The sequence below is a fragment of the Heptranchias perlo genome, chromosome 23 (assembly GCF_035084215.1).
Source record: "Heptranchias perlo isolate sHepPer1 chromosome 23, sHepPer1.hap1, whole genome shotgun sequence".
NCBI classification, from domain to species: Eukaryota; Metazoa; Chordata; class Chondrichthyes; order Hexanchiformes; family Hexanchidae; genus Heptranchias; species Heptranchias perlo.
This window is the reverse complement of record NC_090347.1, coordinates 31,244,877-31,269,874: the sequence shown is the minus strand read 5'-3', so window position 1 is coordinate 31,269,874 and position 24,998 is coordinate 31,244,877. Positions and strand designations below refer to the sequence as shown.

Here is a 24,998-nt window from a genome sequence, read left to right as displayed (position 1 = left end):
TTTACGAATGGAAATCCATTTCCAATGGTGTGTCACAGGGCTTAGTGTTGGGTCCCTTGCTGTTTGTGGTATATATTAATGATTTGGACTTGAATGTAGGGGGCATGATTGCAAATTTGCAGACGACACAAAAATTGGCCGTGTAGTTGATAGTGAAGAGGATAGCTGTAGACTCCAAGAAGATATCAATGGGTTGGTGGAGTGGGTGGAAAAGTGGCAAATGGAGTTCAACCCGGAGAAGTGTGAGGTAATTCACTTAATAAGGGCAAACAATAAAAGGGAATATATTGAGAGGGGTAGAGGAAGTGAGAGACCTTGGAGTGCATGTGCACAGGTCCCTGAAGGGGGCAGTACAAGTAGATAAGGTTGTGAAGAAGGCATATGGAATGCTCTCCGTTATTAGTCAAGGTATAAAATACAAAAGCAGGGATGTAATGATTGAACTGTACAAAATGCTGGCAAGGCCATAGCTGGAGTATTGTGTGCAGTTCTGGTCACATTACAGGAAGGAGAGAGTGCAGAGAAGATTTACAAGAATGTTGCCAGGGCTTGAAAATTGCAGCTGTGAGGAGAGATTGGATAGGCTAGGGTTGTTTTCCTTTGAGCAGAGGAGGCTGAGGGGAGACTTGATTGAGGTCTACAAAATTATGAGGGGCCTAGATAGAGTAGACAGGAAGTACCTGTTTCCCTTAGCGGAGAGTTCAAGAACTAGAGGACATAGATTTAAGCTGATTGGCGGAAGGATTAGAGGGGACATGAGGAAAAACTTTTTTACCCAGAGGGTGGTGGGTGTATGGAATGCGTGGCCCAAATTGGTGGTAGAGGCAGGGACCCTCAACTCTTTTGAAGAGTACATGGACCTGCAGCTAAAGTGCTGTAAGCTGCAGGGCTACAGACAGAGTGCTGGAAGATGGGATTAGAATGGGCACCTGGTTGTTCTTAGAGCCAGCGCAGACACGATAGGCCGAATGGCCCCCTTCTGTGCTGTATCTTTTCTATGGTTCAGTGTGTCCTTTTTCATTGCTATTCTAAACCTTATGATACTATGATTGCTGCTCCTTAAATGCTCTCCCACTGACACTTGCTCCACTTGGCCCACCTCATTCCCCTGAACCAAGTCCAGCAATGGCTCCTTCCTCGTTGGGCCGGAAACATACTGGTTAAGAAAGTTATGCTGGACACATTTCAAAAATTCCTCTCCCTCTGTGCCCCTTATATTGTTATCCCAGATCTATATTAGGATAGTTGAAGTCCCCAGTTATCACTACTCTATAGCTTTTGCACCTCTATAATTTCCCTGCAAATTTGCTCCTCTATATCCTTCCCACTAGTTGGTGGCCTATAGAATATGCGAAATAGCTTAATTATAAAGCCAGCCTTTTTTTCTTATAAATACTTGTGCTGCACAAATTAGGTCACTTTAAAACAGAATCTATCAAAATATATCAAATATTAAACATTTCACAAAACAATTTTCCATTGCAAATAGAAGTATACAAGAAACTGCTACAGAATACCCTAATATTTCACTGCAAATTCCACATAAGTAGGCAAATGTGGCAAGATGGTCAAATACTTCAATGGTCTTGCTAATACTCAAGTCAGAAATCAACAATGATCACATGGTACAATATGTAAATATAGCTTGAACAGAAAGTGGCAGTATGTAATGGGGAGGCTTGGTAATGGAACATGCACTAGTGTGATAATCATCGTAGTCCAATATGTGAGCAACTAGCCACATGTGACTAATTGGGAATCCAGATATAGCTAATTGCATTTTTCATTAATAAAAAAAGTAATAGATACTGTCGTTGGGCATATGATCACAATACTCAGTCACATGGTGCACAGGTGTACTTCAACTTTATCAGCTTGATCGGCACGTCATCCACCCCCCTTCGTCACCGGCGTATCGTGGCTGCAGTGTGTACTTACTACAGGTTCAGCAAGTCACCACGGCTTCTTCAACAGTACCTCCCTAAACCATGACCTCCACCAACCAGAAGGACAAGGGCAGCAAGTGCATAGAATCATAGAATGGTTACAGCACAGAAGGAGGCCATTCGGCCCTTGGAGACCGTGCCAGCTCTTTGTAAGAGCAATCGAGTTAGTCCCATTCCCTCACTCTTTCCCTGTAGCCCTGCAAATTTTTTCCCTTCAAGTATTTACCCAATTCCTTTTTGAAGCCATAAATGAATCTGCTTCCACCACCCTTTCAGGCAACACATTCCAGATCATAACTACTCGACATATGAAAAAAGCTTTTCCTTATGTTGCCTTTGTTTCTTTTGCCAATCAGTTTAAATCTGTGTCTTCTGGTTCTCAACCCTTCCACCAATTGGAACAGTTTCTCTATTTACTTTATCTAAACCCTTCATGATTTTGAACACTTCTAGCAAATCTCCTCTTAACCTTCTCTGCTCCAAGGAGAACAACCCCAGCTTCTCCAGTCTATCCATGTGACTGAAGTACCTCATCCCTGGAACCATTCTAGTAAATCTTTTATTTTATTGATGGAACACCATCTCCTCCAAGTCACACTCTATCCTAACTCAGACATGTATTGCCGTTTCTTCATCATCACTGGGTCAAAATCCTGGAACTCCCTAACCAACAGCATTGTAGGAGTACCTTCACCACACGGACTGCAGCAGCTCAAGAACAAGGCCTACACCATCCTTTTAAGGGCAACTAGGGATGGTGGCCTTACCAGCGCCACCCACAACCGAAAAATGAAATACTCATTGTTAAGTGAGTTTATTAGTAGATTTAGATCTAGGACTTCACTTGAAACATCAGTATTGTATACATTATTAACACAAAAGAAACTTGACTACCCTATAAAAACAAGCATATAATAACATTCCATTAATATAAACTATTGAATATCATTTCACTTCTGATTTAAATAAGGTTTGATCAAAGAAGAATTTTTGTTAACAGCTGAGGGATAAGCATTTTCAATGTATTATTCTTCTACCCAAAATCATTTTTTAATATTTAAAAAAAGAACTGCTATTCCTTACAGACTTGGTGAACAAGCAGCTCCACTGTAAAGTACATAAGTTAGTATCCCACTTGATTTAGGTCCCTACTACAGGTTTCCAAACTTGAGTGACAGCCATTTACTAAAGTTTACCAACTCACACAGCTCCTGGTAGACTTCCTAGTCCAAGATGCCAAGCAGCACTGCATAGATGGGTTCCTGCAGCCAAGCTTGCCCGAGTGGCTCCCTGCTAATTCAGATGATCTAAAATGGAGGTCCCTGCAGCAAGGGAAAACTTATCATTTCCTACAAAAGGTAGGGATTTTTAAGTTTTATATATAAAATTACTTGCTAAGATTTGAAGGAAATTTTCAAAAGTATTCCTTTTCCAAGTACATGTACTCATCTTCCTTTAATAAACAGCTATTTTCAAAACCAGTTACAACATTTCCTGTACATCTTATCAGTTTCCCCAGACAGCATGTGTCATGCACAACCATTTCCCAACTATTTTGCTGACTAGCTTACTTATGGTGGGATTTTATTTAACTTACAAGGCTAGTAATTAACAGAATATTTCCTGTACTTATGTAAAACACTGAATCAGCCCAATTAGCCCAGCAGCTGAAGCAAAAAAAAACTCCTTTGCACAATACACAGCAAGTAAGCTTCAAATGGAGCTGTATCAATTTGTGCTTAATACCTGCATGAGCTCAATGTAGTGTCGGTACCACATAAAAGCACTGAACAGCTAACACATTGCAATAGTTCAAGCACATGTACTACTTCACAGTATGCAATTGGGAGAAGGAATCAAGACCAAAATGCCAATAAATATTTGTAATTTTTAATAAACATATGAAATTGACACATTGTATAAAAAGATTACTGCACAGAGGTTGTTGAATGTAATGTTGCTTATTTTGAAGACTTGTGGAAATCACTTATGACTCAATTGCTCAGGAATTATGTGGTTTCCTTCACTTAGGAACAAGAGTAGGCCATTTAGCTGATCTGTACCTCAACTCCATTTACCCACCTGTGATCTCTATCCCTTGATATCTTTACTTATCAAAACCCTTTCAATTTCAATCTAGAACATTTCAATTGACTCAACATCTACAGGTTTTTGAGTCAGAGTTTCAGATTTCCACTACAGTTTGTACAAAAAAGTGCTTCCTGATTTCACTGTTAAAAATGGCCCACCTCTAGTTTTAATATTGTGCTCTCTTGTTCTGGATTCCTCCACTAGAGGAAATAGCTGTCTTCACCTTATTAAATCCCTTTATCATTTCAAACACCTCAAATCATATCACCCCTCAACCTTTGAAACTCGAGGGAATACAAGCCAAGTTTATGCAACCTGTTCTCATGATAAGCCCCCCTGTATCACTTGTGCAATAAACGTCAGCAACTTCCTCTGCATTATCCTCCATCTATTTCAGGTCTTAGTACAGGAACATCCTGATCACAGTCCAAATTAAACACAATGAACTGCAAAGAAATAATCTTGCTGTTTTCAAGGTACTAAAACAAATTGTCAGTTTTAACCCAATATTGGCATTACCAGGTTTGGGGTGTGTGGAGGAAGACGACAAAAATATCAAAGTTACATTTATTCTATGCGTCTACAATCTGGAGGAATGCTGGCTCGGAATTCGCTGAAATGGTGATACTGGGACGAATGCCATAAGTGAGACCACTGAGCTCCCCGATCCTCCAGTGGCGAATTCACGCCACAATTTGCTGAATAAAGGGGCAGAAATCACTCCCAAAATAACGATGAGTTCAACAGCGTTCTCCTTGGTAGTACCGAAATGGAGGAGCATGCGTTTGCACATGCACGGTGAAACGCAGAAATCCAAAACTTGCTGCTAGTGGTTCGCCGGCAATATGACAGCTTTGAATTAAAGGGCCATCGCACAATGCAATCATTGGAAAAGTGCAAACTTATCTGCCCAGCTGGAAAGTAATTAAGTTTTAACAGCACGTTAAGTCTTAATAACTGCCAAACAACTAAAAATTAACTTTGAAAAATGTGGAGTCTCACTACTCATTATTTTAAGAGTTTTTTTTTAAAAAAACTTTTCCCTTCTGTCTCTTATTTAATTCAATTATTTCTTACCATCTTTCTCTCCCCCCCCCCCCCCCCTTTTGCTGTCTAATTGTTTTTACATGTGATTTAAAATGTTGTACCTTTCACTTCCTGGTTTAATAATTCAAAGCTAGCAAAGAAAGTGAATGCAGCTATCAAAAATGCTGCGATCCGATAGGATTGATCTCTCCCCTCAACCACTCGCTTCTCCCAGGGTCCTAGCTTTGCCTGAAGTGACGCTGGGCTCTTCTCTGCTTCCTATTAGAGGAAGTGCCCGAACAAAAGATCGCAGTAAGTTTGTAGGTTAGTATAAATCTATGGAGCGGCAAGGAGTGTTGGTTCACTGCTCAGAGTGATTTCTACCCTAGTAATTAGAATACACTGCAGTGAACATAGCAGCGGATCAGGAGCAGCACATCCACTGGCCAGGGTACTTTTCGTTCCTCCATAGATGAATCATATTTTTGAATTCTGATAGACCAAAAGAAATGTTTTGAAAAAGAAAAAAAATCACAATTGGGATTTTTTTTTAATAACACTAATACTTTGAAATATATTGGATAACCATGGCTACGAGTAAATGCATTTTTTCTTTCCCAACATATATTTGTAAGGAGTCAACGATAGCAGAGCTCTACAGTCCGGGTTAATTTGAACAGAACGCTTAAATAGTAACTTTGTTTTAGTGAAATATTTCGGACTTAGCACAAGTGCGTGTTAGAACCTTTGCAGGGAGCAATCGGCCGAGAATAACGGCACTTTCCAGTTGCGGAAGGTTCTTGGGGATTGATCAGCTAATTTATCTATTTTGTCTCTGTGGCTGTGATACTAGAGAGTTATCATTTTCTTACAGCCTGTCACCTCTGATAAATTAATGCAAGTAACCGATATGGGGAAAATAATCTCCCCCAGATACTGAATGTTGTTGATCACTGAAACGGTGATTAAGAGATTCTTTTAGATGGGTCCCCTGCTGTCTTTCCATGCTTGCACTCTTTTCACAGGGCTTCTTACATAGTTAGAATTTTAATTTCTTTAAAACATTGGTTTCCTTGGGCTACACCATGTTCAAATTGGTCAAATCTTGCCCATTTCAGAAAAAACAAATAGAAATGGATTTCATAGAAAATTTTCATTTACGTTGTACAATACATATCTCTGACAAGACTTTGGGACTTGTCAATTGTAAAAGTTTTAGATTGGTTTATTGTGTTGTTTGAATGTTCAATTGTTACACGGGTTTTAATAATAAAATGTACATTTCCATCCTGTTGCCTCTCCATTTCTCCTTCCTGGTTTCTCGAGTCTCACGTTCAATTTAAGCCCTGTTTATAGATGGCAACAGTCGGCTACAATGAACAAGTGCAGTTTGATTTTAAAAATGAAGAATTAAATGGTAATTTGTTGCATTCAAAATTAATCAAACATTTGTAAATTTGAGTGATCTGATTATTGCAATGTAACAAATACATTCAAGATATAAGTGGATGAATTAATTACAGGAATTACAGGAGTTTGAACAGCTAACATGTCATACTTACAATCACCTACAAGAAACCCAGGAGTAAAACCAGCAAATTGATGATCACCATAGACTGCAATGGTGGGCTGAGTGGCAACACCAAACTTTTAAAAATGGCAGAGTAGCGCAAATGACCCAGCAAATTATGACACAGCAAACTAATGGCATAACTCACTATTATTTCCGAGAACCTTCATGTTTAAATAATGCATCGTTACTATGGTGCAAGTTTCTAGCAAATTCAAGTCATTTTTTCCCCCCCAACTGATTGAAGCAAATAAATGGAGAGATTAACTACCAGGGGGCATAAAGTAGCTTTGCTTTCCATTTGTATTGGATTCAAGTCTGTAGCCAAAAACACTGATCTGGAGCCAGCATATTTCAAAAAGATAGACGTCAACTATCTGTGGACAACTGACCCTGCAGTCAGGGACACTCCCTTTTTGCACTGGTCCTGAATCAGGAATCCTGAAAAAAAACATTTCTGATGCTGCTTAGTTAATTGGAGCATGGCAAGTGCATGAGTTAGGATACAGATCTTTAAAGGTGTATTAATTGTCTCTTGCTATAATGTTCTATATTTTTGACCTGCTGTTTAGAAGCAACCCAAAAGTTGAGTTGAGCCTGGTGGAGCCAGATGAATACCAGAAATTTCTTTGCACAGACGACAATGGATGCCTTCAGGTATAGTCCAGCAGTCCAAAAGATGGTTAAGAGATCATAAACCATGACGGCAAACCCCAAAATTCAAATAGCATCTTTAAATCACTTCTATATGATAAAAATTGGTGAAATTTTAAGAGCAGTTTTCTTACTGGTGCAGTACAGGATGGTCATCAGTTTGAATTGATACTATTCTAATTCCCTTCAAATTTGAAGAAGACATGGATATGATTTAAAACCAGAAAGTTTTTATATCAGTTAGTTTTAATCATGTAAACTAACTACATTGATAGTGGCCACAGAGTTGAACAGACTGACCAGTAAATCTACATTCCAATTAAGAGGCCACGCAGCACTTAGGAGGGGAAGGGAGGTTTTCAAACAACTTGCATCTATATAGCACCTTTAACTTAAAAAAAAATCCCAAGGCGCTTCACACAAACCTAATCAGAGAAAAAGCAACACCGAACCAAAGAAGGAGACATCTGGAGGGGTAACTAAAAGCTTGGTCAAAGGGGTGGGTTTAAGGAGGGTCTTAAAAAAAGGAGAGGGGTCAAAAGGCAGAGAAATGTAGGGAGGGAATTCCAGAGCTTAAAGCAGAGACCAGGGGTGTCAAAATCAATTTACATGGTGGGCCTGATCCGACATCCTGGCTCTTGGCATGGGACACATTCAGCACAAGTTATTTGGACACACCGGAGTAGAAATTGGTATGCGCTTCGTTTTTTTTTTAAGGCATAAAACAGGCGCAGTGCATACTAATTCCTTGGCACGAGGTCCTGCACTTAATCTGCTCTGGCAGCATGGCTGCCATCATATTGGTCCTCACTGTTTGTCAGAGCACCTGGCAAATGCCCGAAACCAGCATTGGATCAATTTAAATGTTTCAGGAACCTTCTGCAAAATTAGTGAAGAACTAGATGGAGCATGCAAGTGGCCCTTAAAAAGGCATTGCTGGAGATGTGCGAGGGAAAGTTTTTTTTAAAAAATTACTCCTTCCGTGGAGCTGGGAAGAGGAGGAGTACTCCCCGCAGCTCCAAAGCACTACAGTGAGCTGCTGCCGGCCCCTACTCAACCCTCCTGCATTTCTCTCCACCCCATCTTGCGGGGCTACCAGCAATGCAGCAAGCCCAAATTTGAACCCCTATTAAAATGAGGCCTGAGGTCCAATTTTGGATGAGCCTCAGGCCCCACTGTCTGGCGCACGTTCGAATTTCAACCCCACTACTTTGGTATGCAGTTCTTCAGAAATTCACGATCCGAAAATGGTTTTGATGACACAGCTATTTCACAGGCAATCACACAGCATGTCTTAGCAGCATCATTTATATGGCAAGCATTAGCAAACAATAATTTGCTGCTTTTTAGATGATGGTGCCAATTCAGAAAATGCATCTTTTTGTAAGTTTCCTGTGTACTTACCATATTTCTCACCGTGGTTTGCTTCATAGTATCTTCGAAGGTTGTATTCTTTCACCACAGCTATCTGTTGCTTACAAATCAAGCACATTGGCTAAAATCCCAGTCACCATGACACACTCTCCTTCCAATCCCATCTTTCAGCGGTTCCCCTTTATCAGACCCTACACCACTGTCATGAAGTCATAATAAGTGTACTTGTAACAAAAGCAACGATTAATCAGCATTTTTCCTTTCAAACTACAGAGTCCAACAGTAGCATTCTGTATATTAATTATTTGTTGAGGTTTCTGCTTCCATCTCTCTCCCTGGATTCTGTTTCAAAGTGTGGGCTTATTGGGCTACCAGACCCAAATTACTTTAGCTCAGCCTGACCTAGATGGTTTTACTTTATAAATTCACCTTTCCTTATTGCTCCAAATCAAAACAGAAAATGGAAGCACCTAGGAGTGCAGTGTGCCGCTAATCCGATATACTGTACAATACCTTGCTACATACTGTAGGATCCAGATCTTTATCACCTACTCCAAAAACAACTTACACCTCGACCTAACAAGACAACAATCCAGAACCAAGCTAATTTGACTTTTTAAGCAGGCTATATAGGAATGTCATACACATGAAATAAAAACCAAATTCATTCACAATACATTTTTGAGAAAGGTATTAAATCTATCTCACTATTGTTCCAAACATTTAAATACAAAATACATGGAGGAGTGACAGGCTATAGAAATAATTACAAATATGTTGCTCAGAAATAATTTAGAAAAATAATCCTCCCCACCACGACAGCCAGTCTCCCCCTCAAATCCCATTGTACAGCTGTTCCCCTTGTTGCTGATTGTAGCCAGAGCTCAAACCTAAGCTTCAAACTCTGCGAGATCCCAAGCGAGGACCCGACAGGTGAGATGGGGGTGTATGGTGTAAGGCGAATTGCTGTATTACACGTCAGTTATTGGTGGTGGAAGCAATTTGAGTTGAAGAAAAAGCAAAAAGGATTACATTTAGGTACAAAATTACCAAAGGAGTGTTGTCTGTACAGTAGACATTTACAGAGCAGTATTAGCAAAACGTAACAACTTGCATTTATATAACACTTTTAACATAGTAAAAGGTCCCAAGGCACTTCACAGGAACATTATCAAACAAAATTTGACATCAAGCCAACAAAGAAGATATTAGGACAGGTGACCAAAAGCTTGGTCAAAGGAGTAGGTCATAAGAGTCTTAAAAAAAGAGATAGATGCAGAGGTTCAAGGAGGAAATTTGAGAGCTTAGGGCCCAGGCAGCTGAAGGCACATCCACCAATGGTGCAGCAATGATCATGAGGGATGCACAAGAGGCCAGAATTGGAGGAGCGCAGAGATCACAGAGGGTTGCGGTACTGGAGGAGGCCACAGAGGGACTCCAACACAAAGATTTGAGAATTTTTAAAATCGAGGCATTGCCAGACTGGGAGCCAATGCAGGTCAGCAAGCACAGGGGCGATGGGCTAATGGGACCCAGTATGAGCCAGGATATGGGCAGCAGAGCCTTGGATGAGCCCAAGTCCACAAATCCAACTGTAATTTTACTGTACAAAGCTATTCTAAAGTGAACATTTATGTTTGCAACACTAGTTGCCACAAGAAATTTTGAACACATTGCTTGAAAAAAAGTCACTCATTAATTGTCAGGTGCTCCAATCATTTTTAAACAAATACACAATTACATATGCAATGCACTGGCTAAATAACCATTCACAATTAAACCCAGTCAACATTTACCCAAAGCAATAAAAACAAAAATTAACCAACAGAAACATTTATCCTAAAATATAAAATAATTGAGGCATTGAGTACTGCCCAGGTCTTTGCATTAATCATTTCTTCCAGACAAGTAGGCAACAGCTACCATTTCCAGTGAAACAAACACTTGAGCAGGCAAAAGACCTAAATCTGCCATCAAATTTACATGCAAACTATTTTTAAAATCACATAATTAATGCCAGTTCTAAATAAAAATTGGCACTAATTCAGCACCTTCAATGTAACAAACGACCCAGAATCACTTCACAAAAGGAGATGGGGAGGAAAAGATATGGACAATGAGCAGGAGTTCGGAGAAGTAGGTAGGAGAGATAACTGAAAACCTATGGTTTTGACAAGATTTTTGAAGGTAGGGAAAAAGATAAAGCTTCTCTTCATTGAATGATACAGCACAAAAGGAGGCCATTCAGCCCATCGTGCCTGTGCCAGCTCTTTGAAAGAGCTATGTGGATAACATGTTTCAGGGAGGTGGTCAGCCCGCAGCTTAAGAGAGTGCAGGCAGAGAGGGACTGGGTGACCGCCAGACAGACAAGGACCACCAGGCAGGTAGTGCAGGAGTCCCGAGTGCATCTCGCTCACTAACCAGTATTTAGTTCTGAATACTGGTGAGGGAGAGGGTTCCTCCGCAGAGTGCAGCCAGAACCAAGTCCATAGCACCATGGGTGGCTCGGCTGTACCGGGGGGGGGGGGGGGGGGGGGGAGGAAGGAGGTCAGGAGAGCAATAGCAATAGGGGATTCTATAGTTAGGGAAGCAGACAGACATTTCTGCAGCCACTGACGTGATTCCAGGATGGTATGTTGCCTCCCTGATGCCAGGGTCAAGGAAGTCACTGAGCAGCTGCAGAACATTCGGGGGGGGGGGGGGGGGGGAGGAGAGAGAGAGGGTGAACAGACAGAGGCCATGATCCATATTGGTACCAATGACATAGGCAGAAAGAGGGATGAGGTCCTGCAGGCAAATTTTAAGGAGTTAGGAAAGAGATTAAGAAGCAGGACCTCCAAAGGTAGTAATCTCCAGATTACTCCCGATGCCACGCACTAGCGAGTATAGATATAGGACGATAGAGCAGATGAATGTGTGGCTGGAGAGATGGTGCAGAGGGAGGGCTTTAGATTCCTGGGGCATTGGGACCAGTTCTGGGAAGGTGGAACATGTACAGGCCGGACAGGTTGCACCTCAACGGAGCTGGGACCAATGTCCTTGCAGGAAGGTTCGCTAGTGCTGGGGGGGGTTAAAACTAATTTGACAGGGGGATGGGCACCAGGATGTAGCATTGGAAAGGAGAAACAAGGGGCACAAAGGAGTGGGAGAGACAGGTAGCACTAGAATATGAAATAGTACAGTATTAGGTGGGATCAGACTAAGAGAGAGTACAAGAAAGTCTAAGACTAGTTCGCAGTGCAAGTGTGTAAACGCACAGAGTGTGGTAAACAAGGTTGGTTTGCTGCAGGCTCAAATAGCCACATGGGAATACGAGGTCGTGGCGATAACGGAGACCTGGCTCAAAAAAGGGCAGGATTGGGTATTAAATATTCCTGGATACAAGGTATTCAGGAAAGATAGGGAAGGAAAGAAAGGAGGGGGATGGCAGTATTAAGGAGAATATTGCAGTGCTGGAGAGAGAGGATGTCCTGGAGGGGTCAAGGACAGAATCTATTTGGTTAGAGTTGAGAAATAATAGAGGTGCCATTACACTACTGGGTGTATTCTATAGGCCACCAACTAGAGAAGCAAATTTGCAGGGAAATTACAGAGAGGTGCAAAAGCTATAGAGTAGTGATAACTGGGGACTTCAACTATCCTAATATATAACACACGGAACAGCCATGGGGACCAAATTCGCACCCCAATACGCCAACATTTTCATGCACAAGTTCGAGCAGGACTTCTTCACTGCACAAGACCTCCAACCAACACTATACACCAGATACATCGACGACATTTTCTTTCTATGGACCCACGGCAAGGAATCACTAAAGAGACTACACGATAACATCAACAAGTTCCATCCCACCATCAAACTCACCATGGACTACTCCTCAGAATCAGTTTCTTTCTTGGACACACGAATCTCCATCAAAGACGGGCACCTCAGCACCTCACTCTACCGCAAGCCCACGGACAACCTCACGATGCTCCACTTTTCCAGCTTCCACCCTAACCACGTCAAAGAGGCCATCCCCTATGGACAGGCCCTGCGAATACACAGGGTCTGCTCAGACGAGGAGGAACGCGATGGACACCTACAGACGCTGAAAGACGCCCTAGTAAGAACGGGATATGACGCTCGACTCATCGATCGACAGTTCCGACGGGCCACAGCAAAAAATCGCATAGACCTCCTCAGGAGACTAACACGGGACGCAACCAACAGAGTACCCTTTGTCGTCCAGTACTTCCCCGGAGCGGAGAAACTACGCCATGTTCTCCGCAGCCTTCAACATGTCATCAATGAGGACAAACACCTCGCTATGGCCATCCCCACACCTCCACTACTCGCCTTTAAACAGCCACCCAACCTCAAACAGACCATCGTTCGCAGCAAACTACCCAGCTTTCAAGAGAACAGCGTCCACGACGCCACACAACCCTGCCACGGTAACCTCTGCAAGACATGCCAGATCATCGACACAGATACCACCATCACACGAGATGACACCACCCACCAGGTGCATGGTTCATACTCCTGTGACTCGGCCAACGTTGTCTACCTCATACGTTGCAGGAAAGGATGCCCCAGAGCATGGTACATTGGCGAGACCATGCAGACGCTGCGACAACGGATGAACGGACACCGCGCAACAATCGCCAAACAGGAGGGTTCCCTCCCAGTCGGGGAACACTTCAGCAGTCATGGACATTCATCCACCGACCTTCGGGTAAGCGTACTCCAAGGCGGCCTTCGAGACACACGACAACGCAAAATCGTCGAGCAGAAATTGATAGCCAAGTTCCGCACCCATGAGGACGGCCTCAACCGGGACCTTGGGTTCATGTCACGCTACACGTTACCCCACCAGCGAACAAATGTTATCTGTTTTTAATATAATGGGTCATTTGCTGGCTCTCTCTGCCTTCCGGATGTTTCTGCCTCTCTCTCTGTTTTTTTTTTCTCCTTTTTTTTCTCTGTTTTTTTCCCTGTTTGTTTTTTTGTTGAATGTGTATTCGGGGGTTCTGCAGATGACACCTCTCTGTCTGAACACGGTGATTGCCTTGGCAACGGGCAGTTGCAGAGGCAGTCTGTAAACACCATGTATTATTCAATATGTATAAATGCGTAGGCTTCAAGGAGATCTTGAAACATTTACCTGAGGAAGGAGAAAATCTCCGAAAGCTTGTGAATTTAAAATAAAATTGCTGGACTATAACTTGGTGTTGTAAAATTGTTTACAATTATCCTAATATAGACAGGGATAACAATCTAAGGGGCAAAGAGGAGAAGAGTTTTTGAAATGTGTTCAGGATAACTTTCTCAACCAGTACATTTCCAGCCCAACGAGGAAGGAGGCATTGCTGGACTTGGTTCTAGGGAATGAAGCGGGCCAAGTGGAGCAAGTGTCAGTGGGGGAGCATTTAGGGAGCAGCGATCATAATTTTAGGATAGCTAAGGAAAAGGACACGGACCACAAGTAAAAATATTCAATTGGAGGAGGGCCAATTTCAATTGCATGGACAAAAGAGCTGAATTCCAGAGGTGAGGTGAGAGTGACTGCCCTTGACATCAAGGCAGCATTTGACCGAGTGTGGCACCAAGGAGCCCTAGTAAAATTGAAGTCAATGGGAATCAGGGGGAAAACTCTCCAGTGGCTGGAGTCATACCTAGCACAAAGGAAGATGGTAGCGGTTGTTGGAGGCCAATCGTCTCAGCCCCAGGGCATTGCTGCAGGAGTTCCTCAGGGTAGTGTCCTAGGCCCAACCATCTTCAGCTGCTTCATCAATGACCTTCCCTCCATCATAAGGTCAGAAATGGGGATGTTCGCTGATGACTGCATAGTGTTCAGTTCCATTCGCAACCCCTCAAATAATGAAGCAGTCCGAGCCCGCATGCAGCAAGACCTGGACAACATCCAGGCTTGGGCTCATAAGTGGCAAGTAACATTCGCGCCAGATAAGTGCCAGGCAATGACCATCTCCAACAAGAGAGAGTCTAACCATCTCCCCTTGACATTCAATGGCATTACCATCACCGAATCCCCCACCATCAACATCCTGGGGGTCACCATTGACCAGAAACTTAACTGGACCAGCCATATAAATACTGTGGCTACGAGAGCAGGTCAGAGGCTGGGTATTCTGCGGCGAGTGACTCACCTCCTGACTCCCCAAAGCCTTTCCACCATCTACAAGGCACAAGTCAGGAGTGTGATGGAATACTCTCCACTTGCTTGGATGAGTGCAGCTCCAACAACACTCAAGAAGCTCGACACCATCCAAGATAAAGCAGCCCGCTTGATTGGCACCCCATCCACCACCCTAAACATTCACTCCCTTCACCACCGGCGCACTGTGGCTGCAGTGTGTACCATCCACAGGATGCACTGCAGCAACTCGCCAAGGTTTCTTCGACAGCACCTCCCAAACCCGCGACCTCTACCATCTAGAAGGACAAGAGCAGCAGGCACATGGGAACACCACCACCTGCACGTTCCCCTCCAAGTCACACACCATCCCGACTTGGAAATATATCGCCGTTCCTTCATTGTCGCTGGGTCAAAATCCTGGAACTCCCTTCCTAACAGCACTGTGGGAGAACCGTCACCACACGGACTGCAGCGGTTCAAGAAGGCGGCTCACCACCACCTTCTCGAGGGCAATAAATGCTGGCCTCGCCAGCGACGCCCACATCCCGTGAACGAATTAAAAAAAAGAACAAATCTGGCCCAGGTAAATTGGAATCAAAGATTGGCAGGTAAAACTATAGTTGAACAGTGGGCGGCCTTTAAGGAGGAGATGGTTCGGATACAGTCTAGGCACATTCCCATGAGGCAGAAAGGTAATGAAACTAAAGCCAGAGCTCCCTGGATGACAAACGAGGTAGTGAGTAAGATGAAATGGAAAATGGGGGTGTATGACAGGTGTCAGATTGATAACACAGCTGAGAACCAGGCAGAATATAGAAAGTTCAGAGGGGAAGTGAAAAAGGAAATAAGAGGGGCAGAGAGTATGAGAATAGACTGGCAGCCAACATAAAAGAATATCCAAAAGTCTTCTACAGGCATGTAAACAGTAAACGGGTAGTAAGAGGAGGGGTGGGGCCATAAAGGAGATCTACTCATGGAGGCAGAGGTACTAAATGAGTACTTTGCATCGGTCTTTACCAAGGAAGAAAATGTTGCCAGAGTCTCAGTAAAGGAAGATATAGTTGATATGCTAGATGGTCTAAAAATTGATAAAGACGAGGTACTAGAAAGGCTAGCTGTACTTAAAGTAGATAAGTCACCCGGTCCAGATGGGATGCATCCTCGGTTGCTGAGGGAAGGGTGGAAATTGCAGAGGTATTGGCCATAATCTTCCAAACATCCATAGATACAGGGTGGTGCCAGAAGACTGGAGAATTGCAAATGTTACACCCTTGTTCAAAAAAAGGGTGCGAGTATAAACACAGCAACTATAAGCCAGTCAGTTTAACCTCAGTAGAAGGGAAACTATTAAAAACGATAATCCAGGACAGAATTAAAAGTCACTTGGACAAGTGTGGATTGATTAGGGAAAGCCAGCACAGATTTATTAAAGGCAAATCATGTTTAACTAACCCAATAGTTTTTTGATGAGGTGACAGAGAGGGTAGATGAGAGCAATGCAGTTGATGTGATGTATATGGACTTTCAAAAGGAGTTTGATAAAGTGCTGCATGGTAGGCTTATCGTCAAGATAAAAGGGACAGTAGCAACATGGATACTGAATTGGCCAGAGCAGTGGTGTACAGTTGTTTATCAGACTGGAGGGAGGTGTACAGCAGTGTCCCCCAGGGGTCGGTGCTGGGACAACTGCTTTTCTTGATATATATTAATGACTTGGGCTTGGGTGTAGATTTCAAGAGGATATAGACAGGCTGGTAACATGGGCGGACATGTAGCAGATGAAATTTACCGCAGAAAAATGCAAAGTGATACATTTCGGTAGGAAGAACGAGGAGAGGCAATATAAACTAGAGGGCACAACTCTAAAAGGGGTACAGGAACAGAGAGATCTGGGGGTATATGTGCACAAATCGTTGAAGGTGGTAGGGCAGGTTGAGAATGCGGTTAAAAAAGCATACGGGATTCCGAGCTTTATAAATAGAGGCAGAGTGTACAAAAGTATGAAAGTCATGATGAACCGTTATAAAACACTGGTTCGGCCACAACTGGAGTATTGTGTCCAGTTCTGGGCACCACACTTTAGGAAAGATGTGAAGGTCTTAGAGAGGACGCAGAAGAAATTTACTAGAATGATTCCAGAGATGAGGGACTTTAATTATGTAGATAGACTGGGGAAGCTGGAGTTGTTCTCCTTGGAACAGAGAAGGTTGCAAGGAGATTTGAAACAGGTATTCAAAATCATGAAGGGTCTAGACAGAGTAGATAGAGAGAAACTGTTCCCATAAGCAGATTCAATCACGGCCTTCAAAAGGGAACTGGATAAGTACTTGAATTTGCAGGGCTACAGGGATAGGGTGGGGGAGTGGGACTAATTGGATAGAATCACAGAAAGGTTACAGCACAGGAGGCCATTCAGCCCATCAAGTCCATACCGGCTATATGCAGGAGCAATCAGTCAATGAATATATTTAACAGGAATATGATGTTTTTACAGACCTCTTAGGTATCACTCATTTGTAATGAGACTTTTGATTTATCTCACTCCTAAAAAAAATTACAGCTTTACAAAGGTTACTCTTTGATGATAAATCGCACTCTCAGCATTTCCTGGATTGTGACCGGCCCCTCCGACTGTACATCCTCTGAAATTCAGTAGGAAACCAGCAGAACATCAGGAGGCTGTACCATCTGATAGGTGCAGCGGCTCATTTGTTATTGAGCACAGAAGATAAACATTAATTTTAAATGAGAAACTGCATTCATTTGTGTGGGGAGGGGGGTAAGGGGTAAGTGTTTTACAGCAGGAAGGAACCCCTGCTGGTACCACACACCTCACTGCTTTTTAAAAACCAGATCCATTAACATGGAGAAAGGGAAAAAGAAAAGAATCAGGACTTGAGAGGGAGAGATCACCAAACCCATTTAAACACGTGGAGCTTGTTTATCTTCCACAGTGAGGCGCATCCAAACTGGTTACACTTTAACCCCTTGAAAACCTATAAAGTGCCCCGAGACCCAACAGGCCCCAATTACCGCTGGGACTGGGAGTAGGGCAGAGCCAGCCCACCTACCTACCTACCTACTTGGAGCTCGCTCCCTGGCGGAGGCTGAGTGAAGCCCCTCCCCCCTCTGCCCCCCTCTTCTTGTGGGACATTTTCCTGCCCAAGACTCGGGGCCTGTGACTGAGTGAAGCGACTGACAAGACTCTCAAATCACCCCCCCCCTCACAGTCAGTGAGAGAGAGCGGGCCCGAGCCCTGCCACTCACCGTGGTCCTGGTTGAAGCCGGCGTACAGTAGGCCGTTCCCGTGCGGGTTGGCCGGCAGCAGGTTCATTGCTGCTCCGCCTCCTCCTCCTCCGCCGCCGCCGTCCCTCAGCTTCTCGCGACCATTCCCTCCGTCCGCGCGACCACTTCCGGTGCCAGCCGCTCAGCCAGGACACCAAGTCGACTGACGAATCACAGGACACGCAATGGAGCGCCGAACCACTCGCTCTCTTTAAAGGCGCACACACACTCTCACTCTCACTCACTCACCAGCATCATTCAGGGTGGGGTCTAGCTTTCAGACCTGCTAGGAAGTCTGGCTTATTTGAGTTTAAAGATGTAACCTCATCTGATATATCTCACTCCTAAAATTAAGCATTGTTCCATTTATTTAAGTGGGTTTGCAATCTGTTCCTTGAGCAGACAACTCGCTCCCAACAATCCTCTTAGTGTTTCTGCAGTGTTTTGGAGATGAAAAAATAATTTTGTATACACTGTTTTATCGAATTTCATTCATGACTACAGTAGCGTGCATTTATGTAAAGCCTTTAACATAGAAAACATCCAAAGGTGCTTCGCAGCAAGGCCTGGCAAAAACTGCCATTCGTAGGTCCAGGATGCAGAGGAACACCAAGCAGGATTGCTCTGACCACTTGCCTCTTTTTGGAGCTCTACTGCACACCATGGGTGACCATGGAAGAAGATTACATTGTGTCCACTAGTTTGAAGCTTTCCTGTGGGCACCACAGGACATAGGTGATCAGAATTAAACTACCATTTAATTTAATATGCACACATTTTTAGTTGCTGGGTCACTTGTCCTGTATTAGTGAGGCCCTCCTCCCTGGGAGGTAGTTGTAGGGATATTTTAGAAAGAAGGTGCTTCACAGGGGAGAGATAGATACGGACCAGTGATGGAAAAGTTAGGAATGGTGATTGAAAGCATAGTAGAAAAGAGATTTTGAGGAGACCTTTAAAGTCCAGGAGAGAGCAAGGCAGAAAAGCTTAGGAGGGAATTCATGAAAGTAAGGCTGAGAAAGCTGAAGGCTCTGCCACCAATGATGGAGCAGAGGAGGAGCGGGAAATGCACAGAAGGCCACAGTCAGAGGGCGGGGGCTGAGATGTGAGCATGGAGGAGATTGCAGAAGTAAGGTGAGGCAAGGCCATGAAGCAATTTGTATATAGGACAAGAATTTTGAATTTAATGCATCAGAGGACAGTGAGCCAGTGATGGATGGTGAAGATGGAGAGTGGTACTTAGAACAGAACTGGGTGTACCAATGGAGTTTTAGACAAGTTGGAGTTTTTGAAGGGTGAACTCAGAAGGTCAGTGAGGAGAGCACAGGACGTCACATCTAGAGGTAACAAAATTGTGGATAAGGGTTTCATCAACAGTGGGAATGAGGAAAGTGTAGAGGTGGAGGTAAAGAGTCCTGGTGATGGATGGAATATGGTGTTCCAAGCTGAGTTCTGAGTTGAATAGGATACCAAGGTTGCATAACATCTGATTGAGTCTCAGTGAACAGCTGGGGAAGGGGATGGGGTCAGTAGCAAATGCAAAGATGCAGAGTTTTTGACAGGAGCCATTAAAATGGGCCTGGGTCTTCTCAATGTTCAATTGGAGGATATTCTGGTTCATCCATAATTGATGTCAGACTGACAACACATAAGTAGCATTGAAGTTGAGGAAGATGGTGGACAGATAGAACTGGGTGTCATCAGCATACATATGGAAACTTCAACATGACTATAGATAAGGTGGCTAAGGGACGAGGTGGAAATAAGGAAAAGGAAGGGGCCAAGGATGAAACCTTGGGTACTCTGGACATGAAGTTGTGAGGACAGGAAAAGAAGCCTTTATTGGGCATGTATTGCCTGTACTGGGAGAGTTAGAGGTAAAACCACACGAGGGCGGTCCTGTAAATTAGACCATGGTGGTGGAGGTTGCGGTTGTCAGTTTTGACGAATACTGGGAAGAAGTCAAAGGAGAGACAGCATGCCATGCCCATAGTTCCAAAGGGTGTCATTGGTAGCTTTGACCAGGGCAGTCTCAGTGATGTGAACAGGGCGGAAATTGAACTTAAGAGATTCAAATACAGAATTGTAGAAAAGATGAGCATGGAGCTGGAAGGAGACAATGCATTTGAGGACGTTAGAAAAGAAAGGGAGGTAAAAGATGAGGCAGTAGTTGGAGAGGTTGGAGATATCTAAGTTGGTCTTGTTGGGGGGGCGGGGATGATAACAGCAGTTTTGAAGGGGAAAAGAATGGAGCCTGAGCAGAGGGAGCCATTGTCAATGAACAATGTGGCAAGGAATGATAGTTGAGTAACCGGAAGCTGGGTGAAAAGAGGATCAAGGGAGTAGGAGGTAAGCTTGGGAAGGACAGGGGCATGATGGGCAGCAGTTACAGAATGATAAATCTCCAGAGTGAGGGAGGGGCTGGGGGGTAGGTGGAGGATACAGCGGCTGATGCGTTGCATAGATAGTCTCAACCTCTGAGATGAAAAAGTTCATAAGCTCCTTGCATTTATAGCTGGAGGTGAGGATTGAGAGGGCAGGGAAGGTGGTTGAGGAGAGACGGTTTGTCATTGGACAGAGAGGTCTGGGATTGTCCTTCCTCCTTGTGGTACCTAATACTGCTGCACAACAAAGCAATGACTAACAAAGCTAACAGGACTTTCAGTTCTTCAAAGTATGTGTTTGGACTCATGGTGGTAGTTTCATCAGTCACAATATGATAGTATCTTCCAGGTATAAAACAAAGAATAGCACCAGATAGGATTTCTGCTGGTCAGATAAGATCACTGATGTGTACCTTGGGCAGCAATAGCCATTAAACCCTTATTTTGTGCTCCTAGAAAAATCTTTGCCAAGAATACCAGTGCAATGCAAGTCCACAACACGCTGAGTTAGCTGCACGTAATTCTGTGGATCAGTTAATTTCAATAATTGGCACAAACTCCCGACACAGATTTGTCCTTGCACTAGCAGCTATTGGGGCATGTGAAAAACCTGGCTTGTAGCTCAGGTTTAAACGGATGTGCTGGCTGAGCTAGCAGATGTCGCCTCGATGGCCGAGGAGGATCCGGTAGCATCAAAGCTTAATACTGTGGTAACCTTCACAGCTATGCGACAAGCTATCCCTGTTCTAAAAGTTGTCTGCAGGTCAACCTGGACAAGATGGCATAATTCATTGACAGCCACTCTTGTGATGCAGAGACAATAAAGACAGGTCTTCCCTGACATGGCCAGGTAGGAGTGTCTGGTTCTGCAAAGGCAGGTCTTGGTGTTATAGGAACAGTGGCCTAAAAAATATTGTCTTAAACTACCCTGTTGAATTCTGTGAAACCCAAAGGGTTAATGCTAGTAATTCTGGGAAGTTCAGACAGCACTATTAGACTAAAGGATTCTTACCACTACAAGCCATTCCCAATTAGTGGCTGAAGCTGGGTAAACCCAGGTTCGTCATGATTAGAAGACAGATTTCAGCAGCTCATCTGCTGCTGAAACCCTCATCCGTGCCTTTGTTACCTCTAGACTTGACTATTCCAATGCTCTCTTGGCTGGCCTCCCATCTTCCATCCTCTATAAACTTGAGCTCATCCAAAACTCTGCTATCCATATCCTAACTCACATCAAGTCCTGTTTACCCATCACCCCTGTGCTTGCTGACCTACATTGGCTCCCGGTCCAGGAATGCCTTGATTTTAAAATTCTCATCCTTGTTTTCAAATCCCTCCATGGCCTCGCCCCTCCCTAACTCTGGAACCTCCCCCAGCCCTACAACCCTGCGAGATCCCTGCGCTCCTCCAATTCTTGCCTCTTGCGCATCTCCAATTTTAATCGTTCCATCATTGGCGGCTGTGCCTTCAGCTGCCTAGGCCCTAAGCTCTGGAATTCCCTCCCTAAACCTCTGCACTTCTCTACCTCTGTTTCCTCCTTTAAGATGCTCCTTAAAACCTCTTTGACCAAGCTTTTGGTCACCTATCCTAATATCTCCTTATGTGACTCAGTGTCAAATTTTGGTTGATAATTGCTCCTTGGAACAATTTACTATGTTAAAGGGACTGTATAAATGCAAGTTATTGTTGTTATAGAGAATGGGTGGGCTAAACCTTGTCCAAGAAAAGGGATACCTGGGAGCGATCCAAAGCAAAGACAATTTTATCTGGCAGTGTCCTGGGCAATCATTATTTAAAGCCAAGAAAGTAAGGGAATTTTTACCAGTTAATGAGATAGCCTGGTCTTTATCAAATAATTGAAATTTGCTCATTATAAGTCATTGATATGTGTCTGTTTAAGGTGCTTGACGCCTAAAATTGAATCAATCCGATAGAATGAATCACTTTGATTGGTCAGATATCAAAATGGGCAGGGAAAGGAATCTTACTTTGTGGAATTTAAGCGTATAAAAGATTGTGCTTTTGACCCCCAAATCCAGAAGTTAGAAATTAGAAGAGTTCAGAAGGTTAATGAAAGAAGTGGGTCTTCTAAGCTGAGAAGGTGTTAAAAGTGAAAGTTGGAAGGTTAAGATGTGGTTTGACACAACCAGAAGTCTATTTTGCAATTCTCCAAGACTCAGCTGGCAGCACAAAGCCCTGATGAGAGCAAGCATGGGTCAGGAAAATAGGCACAAATATTGATTCGGAGCACGCCGATGTGGTGATGAAAGTTGGCAGGCAAAGGGAGTCTTCAATATTGGACAGCACAAGCCTCAATTTAATTCTGAAATTATTCAAATCAGCTCCCAAGTTGAATTTCATGTTCTTCTAGCAAGCTCCATTCCTGGCTCTCAGTCCACCCATATAGAATTGGCAGACAACTACTCCGCTGGCCTGGCCTACTGAAGCTGGATTCTTAAAGCCAGGTTTCTGTTGGAAAAGTTGATTCTAAATTTGTACAGTTTTTGAAGAAGCATTGATATTTAGTTGCATGTTGCTTCTTGCATTGCTTTATGTTTCTGCAGACGGTGCCATTTAAGCATTTAAAGATTTGTTTTCCTACACTATTACAGCTTGCTGCTGCAATTCAAATTGCAGCAAACAAAGTGCTGAGGAATTTCCACAGGGGTTCCTATAGCAGTACACTGTATAGCAGTTTGTGAAGAGACACCAAATATGGTGCAATCACACTTGAAGCATTCTGTCTGTACCTGGGCTGGACATTTTTGTGGGGCAGTCCTACTCATCCTGGCCCCACAAAGTGCTTTTTTAAAAAAACGGTACCATTTTGGAAAGGCCTCCAACAGCCCCTTTAAGGACTGTCACTTGCACCTCTCAACACCTCTCAACACCTGGTGAAAGTAAGACTTGCATGCAGCGTGCAAGCTCTGCCCATATCAATACGAAAATTGCAATTGAGGTACTACAACAGGCGTAGGATGCTGATTTGCATATTTAAACAGCCTCCTGCCTAAAAATTGAATCAGGCAGGAAAATGGCTGCAAAAGGACCCCACCAGACCTTCCTCCGCCAGTTGCCTATTTTCAGGCACCAAACGGGCGGCCAGTAGTTGAATATTCCTCCCCCACCCCCGCAGCTTTCACTCATTGGAGAAGACACACTGACGGTATTCATTTAGTTCTGCTTTAATGCTTTAATCTGCTGGCTAATCATAGAATGCCATTGTTGGTCATGGAGAAGCTTACCACTCACAAAGTAGCCCCGATATTTACGGGTAGGCGGGGAGGGTGCAGGTGAGGCCGAAAATGTCCGAAGCGCCCGGCAAAGCCGGGGAGGCAGAGGTCCTGCCGAACTTAACATTTTTTAGCTCCGTTTCCTGCCCAGCAGCCGGTCAAATGGATAGCCTGGCCGGCGGACGGGAGGAAACACCAGCGGCAGGAAGCCGCAGCCGGGGACACTTGGGGATGGTCCTCCATAATCAGGAGGTTGGAGAGGCCCGGCGGCCGGGAGGAAACACCAGCGGCAGGAAGCCGCAGCCGGGGACACTTGGGGATGGTCCTCAGTAATCAGGAGGTTGGAGAGGCCCGGCGGCCGGGAGGAGGGAGAGAGCCTGCGATTGGGAGTGGAGAGACAGCCCGCGATCGGAAGGGAGGAGAGAGAGCCCTCAATCAGGAGGGCTGGGGTGGGGGTGGGAGGCTGACGATTGGGGCTGGGGGAGGCCAAAGGCTTCCTCAAGAGGCCGGGAAGCAGTCCTGCTCCTCCTGGTTCACAAGGAGTACTGAAAGAGGCTCTTACATTGTGGAGCCAGCAACTCCCGCCTCCCTTTCACTACCAAAACCCATGCAGCAATAGTCAGTTTAAATCGGGTTCCCAATTGCAATGTGGGAGCCCGATTTAAATATGCTAATTAAGTGTCCCACCTGTCCACAGCGGGACACTCAGACGCCCCGATTTCTGTCGCTGTAAAAAAAGGTGTTGGGGTCGTATTCCCCATATTTAACTCTTTAAATCCCCGACCCTCTCCCATCCATCGTGGGGAAGTTAATATCGAGGCCAGCATCTTCTTGCTGGAAGAGGAAGTTGGTACTGGACAGTGCCCAAATGGGAGAAAAATAAAATTAATTAAAAATACTTCAGTACCATGCTTAAACTGCAAGGTTGACAGGCTTACATGATTGCCTTGTCTTGAGTGGATTTCTCAAGCTTGCAATCTCCTCAAGTCTGACAAGCGTGCTTGGTAAGCACAATAAAAGTAATTCAAAACCAACTCCAAAAGGTCCTGAGCTGCTATCAAGTCTCATCACCAGCAGTCCTCCCAAATTTATTCTGACAGCGGTTTCAGCTAATTAGAAATTTAAACTCACATTCTGTTGTTTATGACAACAAAGCCAACTAAAGAGTGTCAGATCCAAAGGCAGTCCCATTGACCTAGATCAACACTTCCCATGGTAATCAACTCCGTCATCTTTTTATAATGTTCCCAGAGTTTTAAAAATTGAGATTTTGTGCTGCAGTTTGTATGAACTGGCCC

The 24,998-nt window shown here is 44.1% G+C and overlaps 1 protein-coding gene across 2 annotated transcripts in view; it reads right to left on the bottom strand.

Annotated features, from left to right (window-relative positions):
• The window catches only part of wdr45b (WD repeat domain 45B), a 51,885-nt gene extending 33,644 nt beyond the window's left edge, over window positions 1-18,241 (bottom strand). For both annotated transcript variants that reach the window (XM_068004299.1, XM_068004301.1), the window contains exon 1: window positions 18,069-18,241. In XM_068004299.1, the coding sequence (XP_067860400.1) occupies window positions 18,069-18,135 (67 nt within the window). In that variant the 5' untranslated portion in view covers window positions 18,136-18,241. The remainder of the gene's footprint in view (window positions 1-18,068) is intronic.
• Window positions 18,242-24,998: the final 6,757 nt, after the last annotated feature.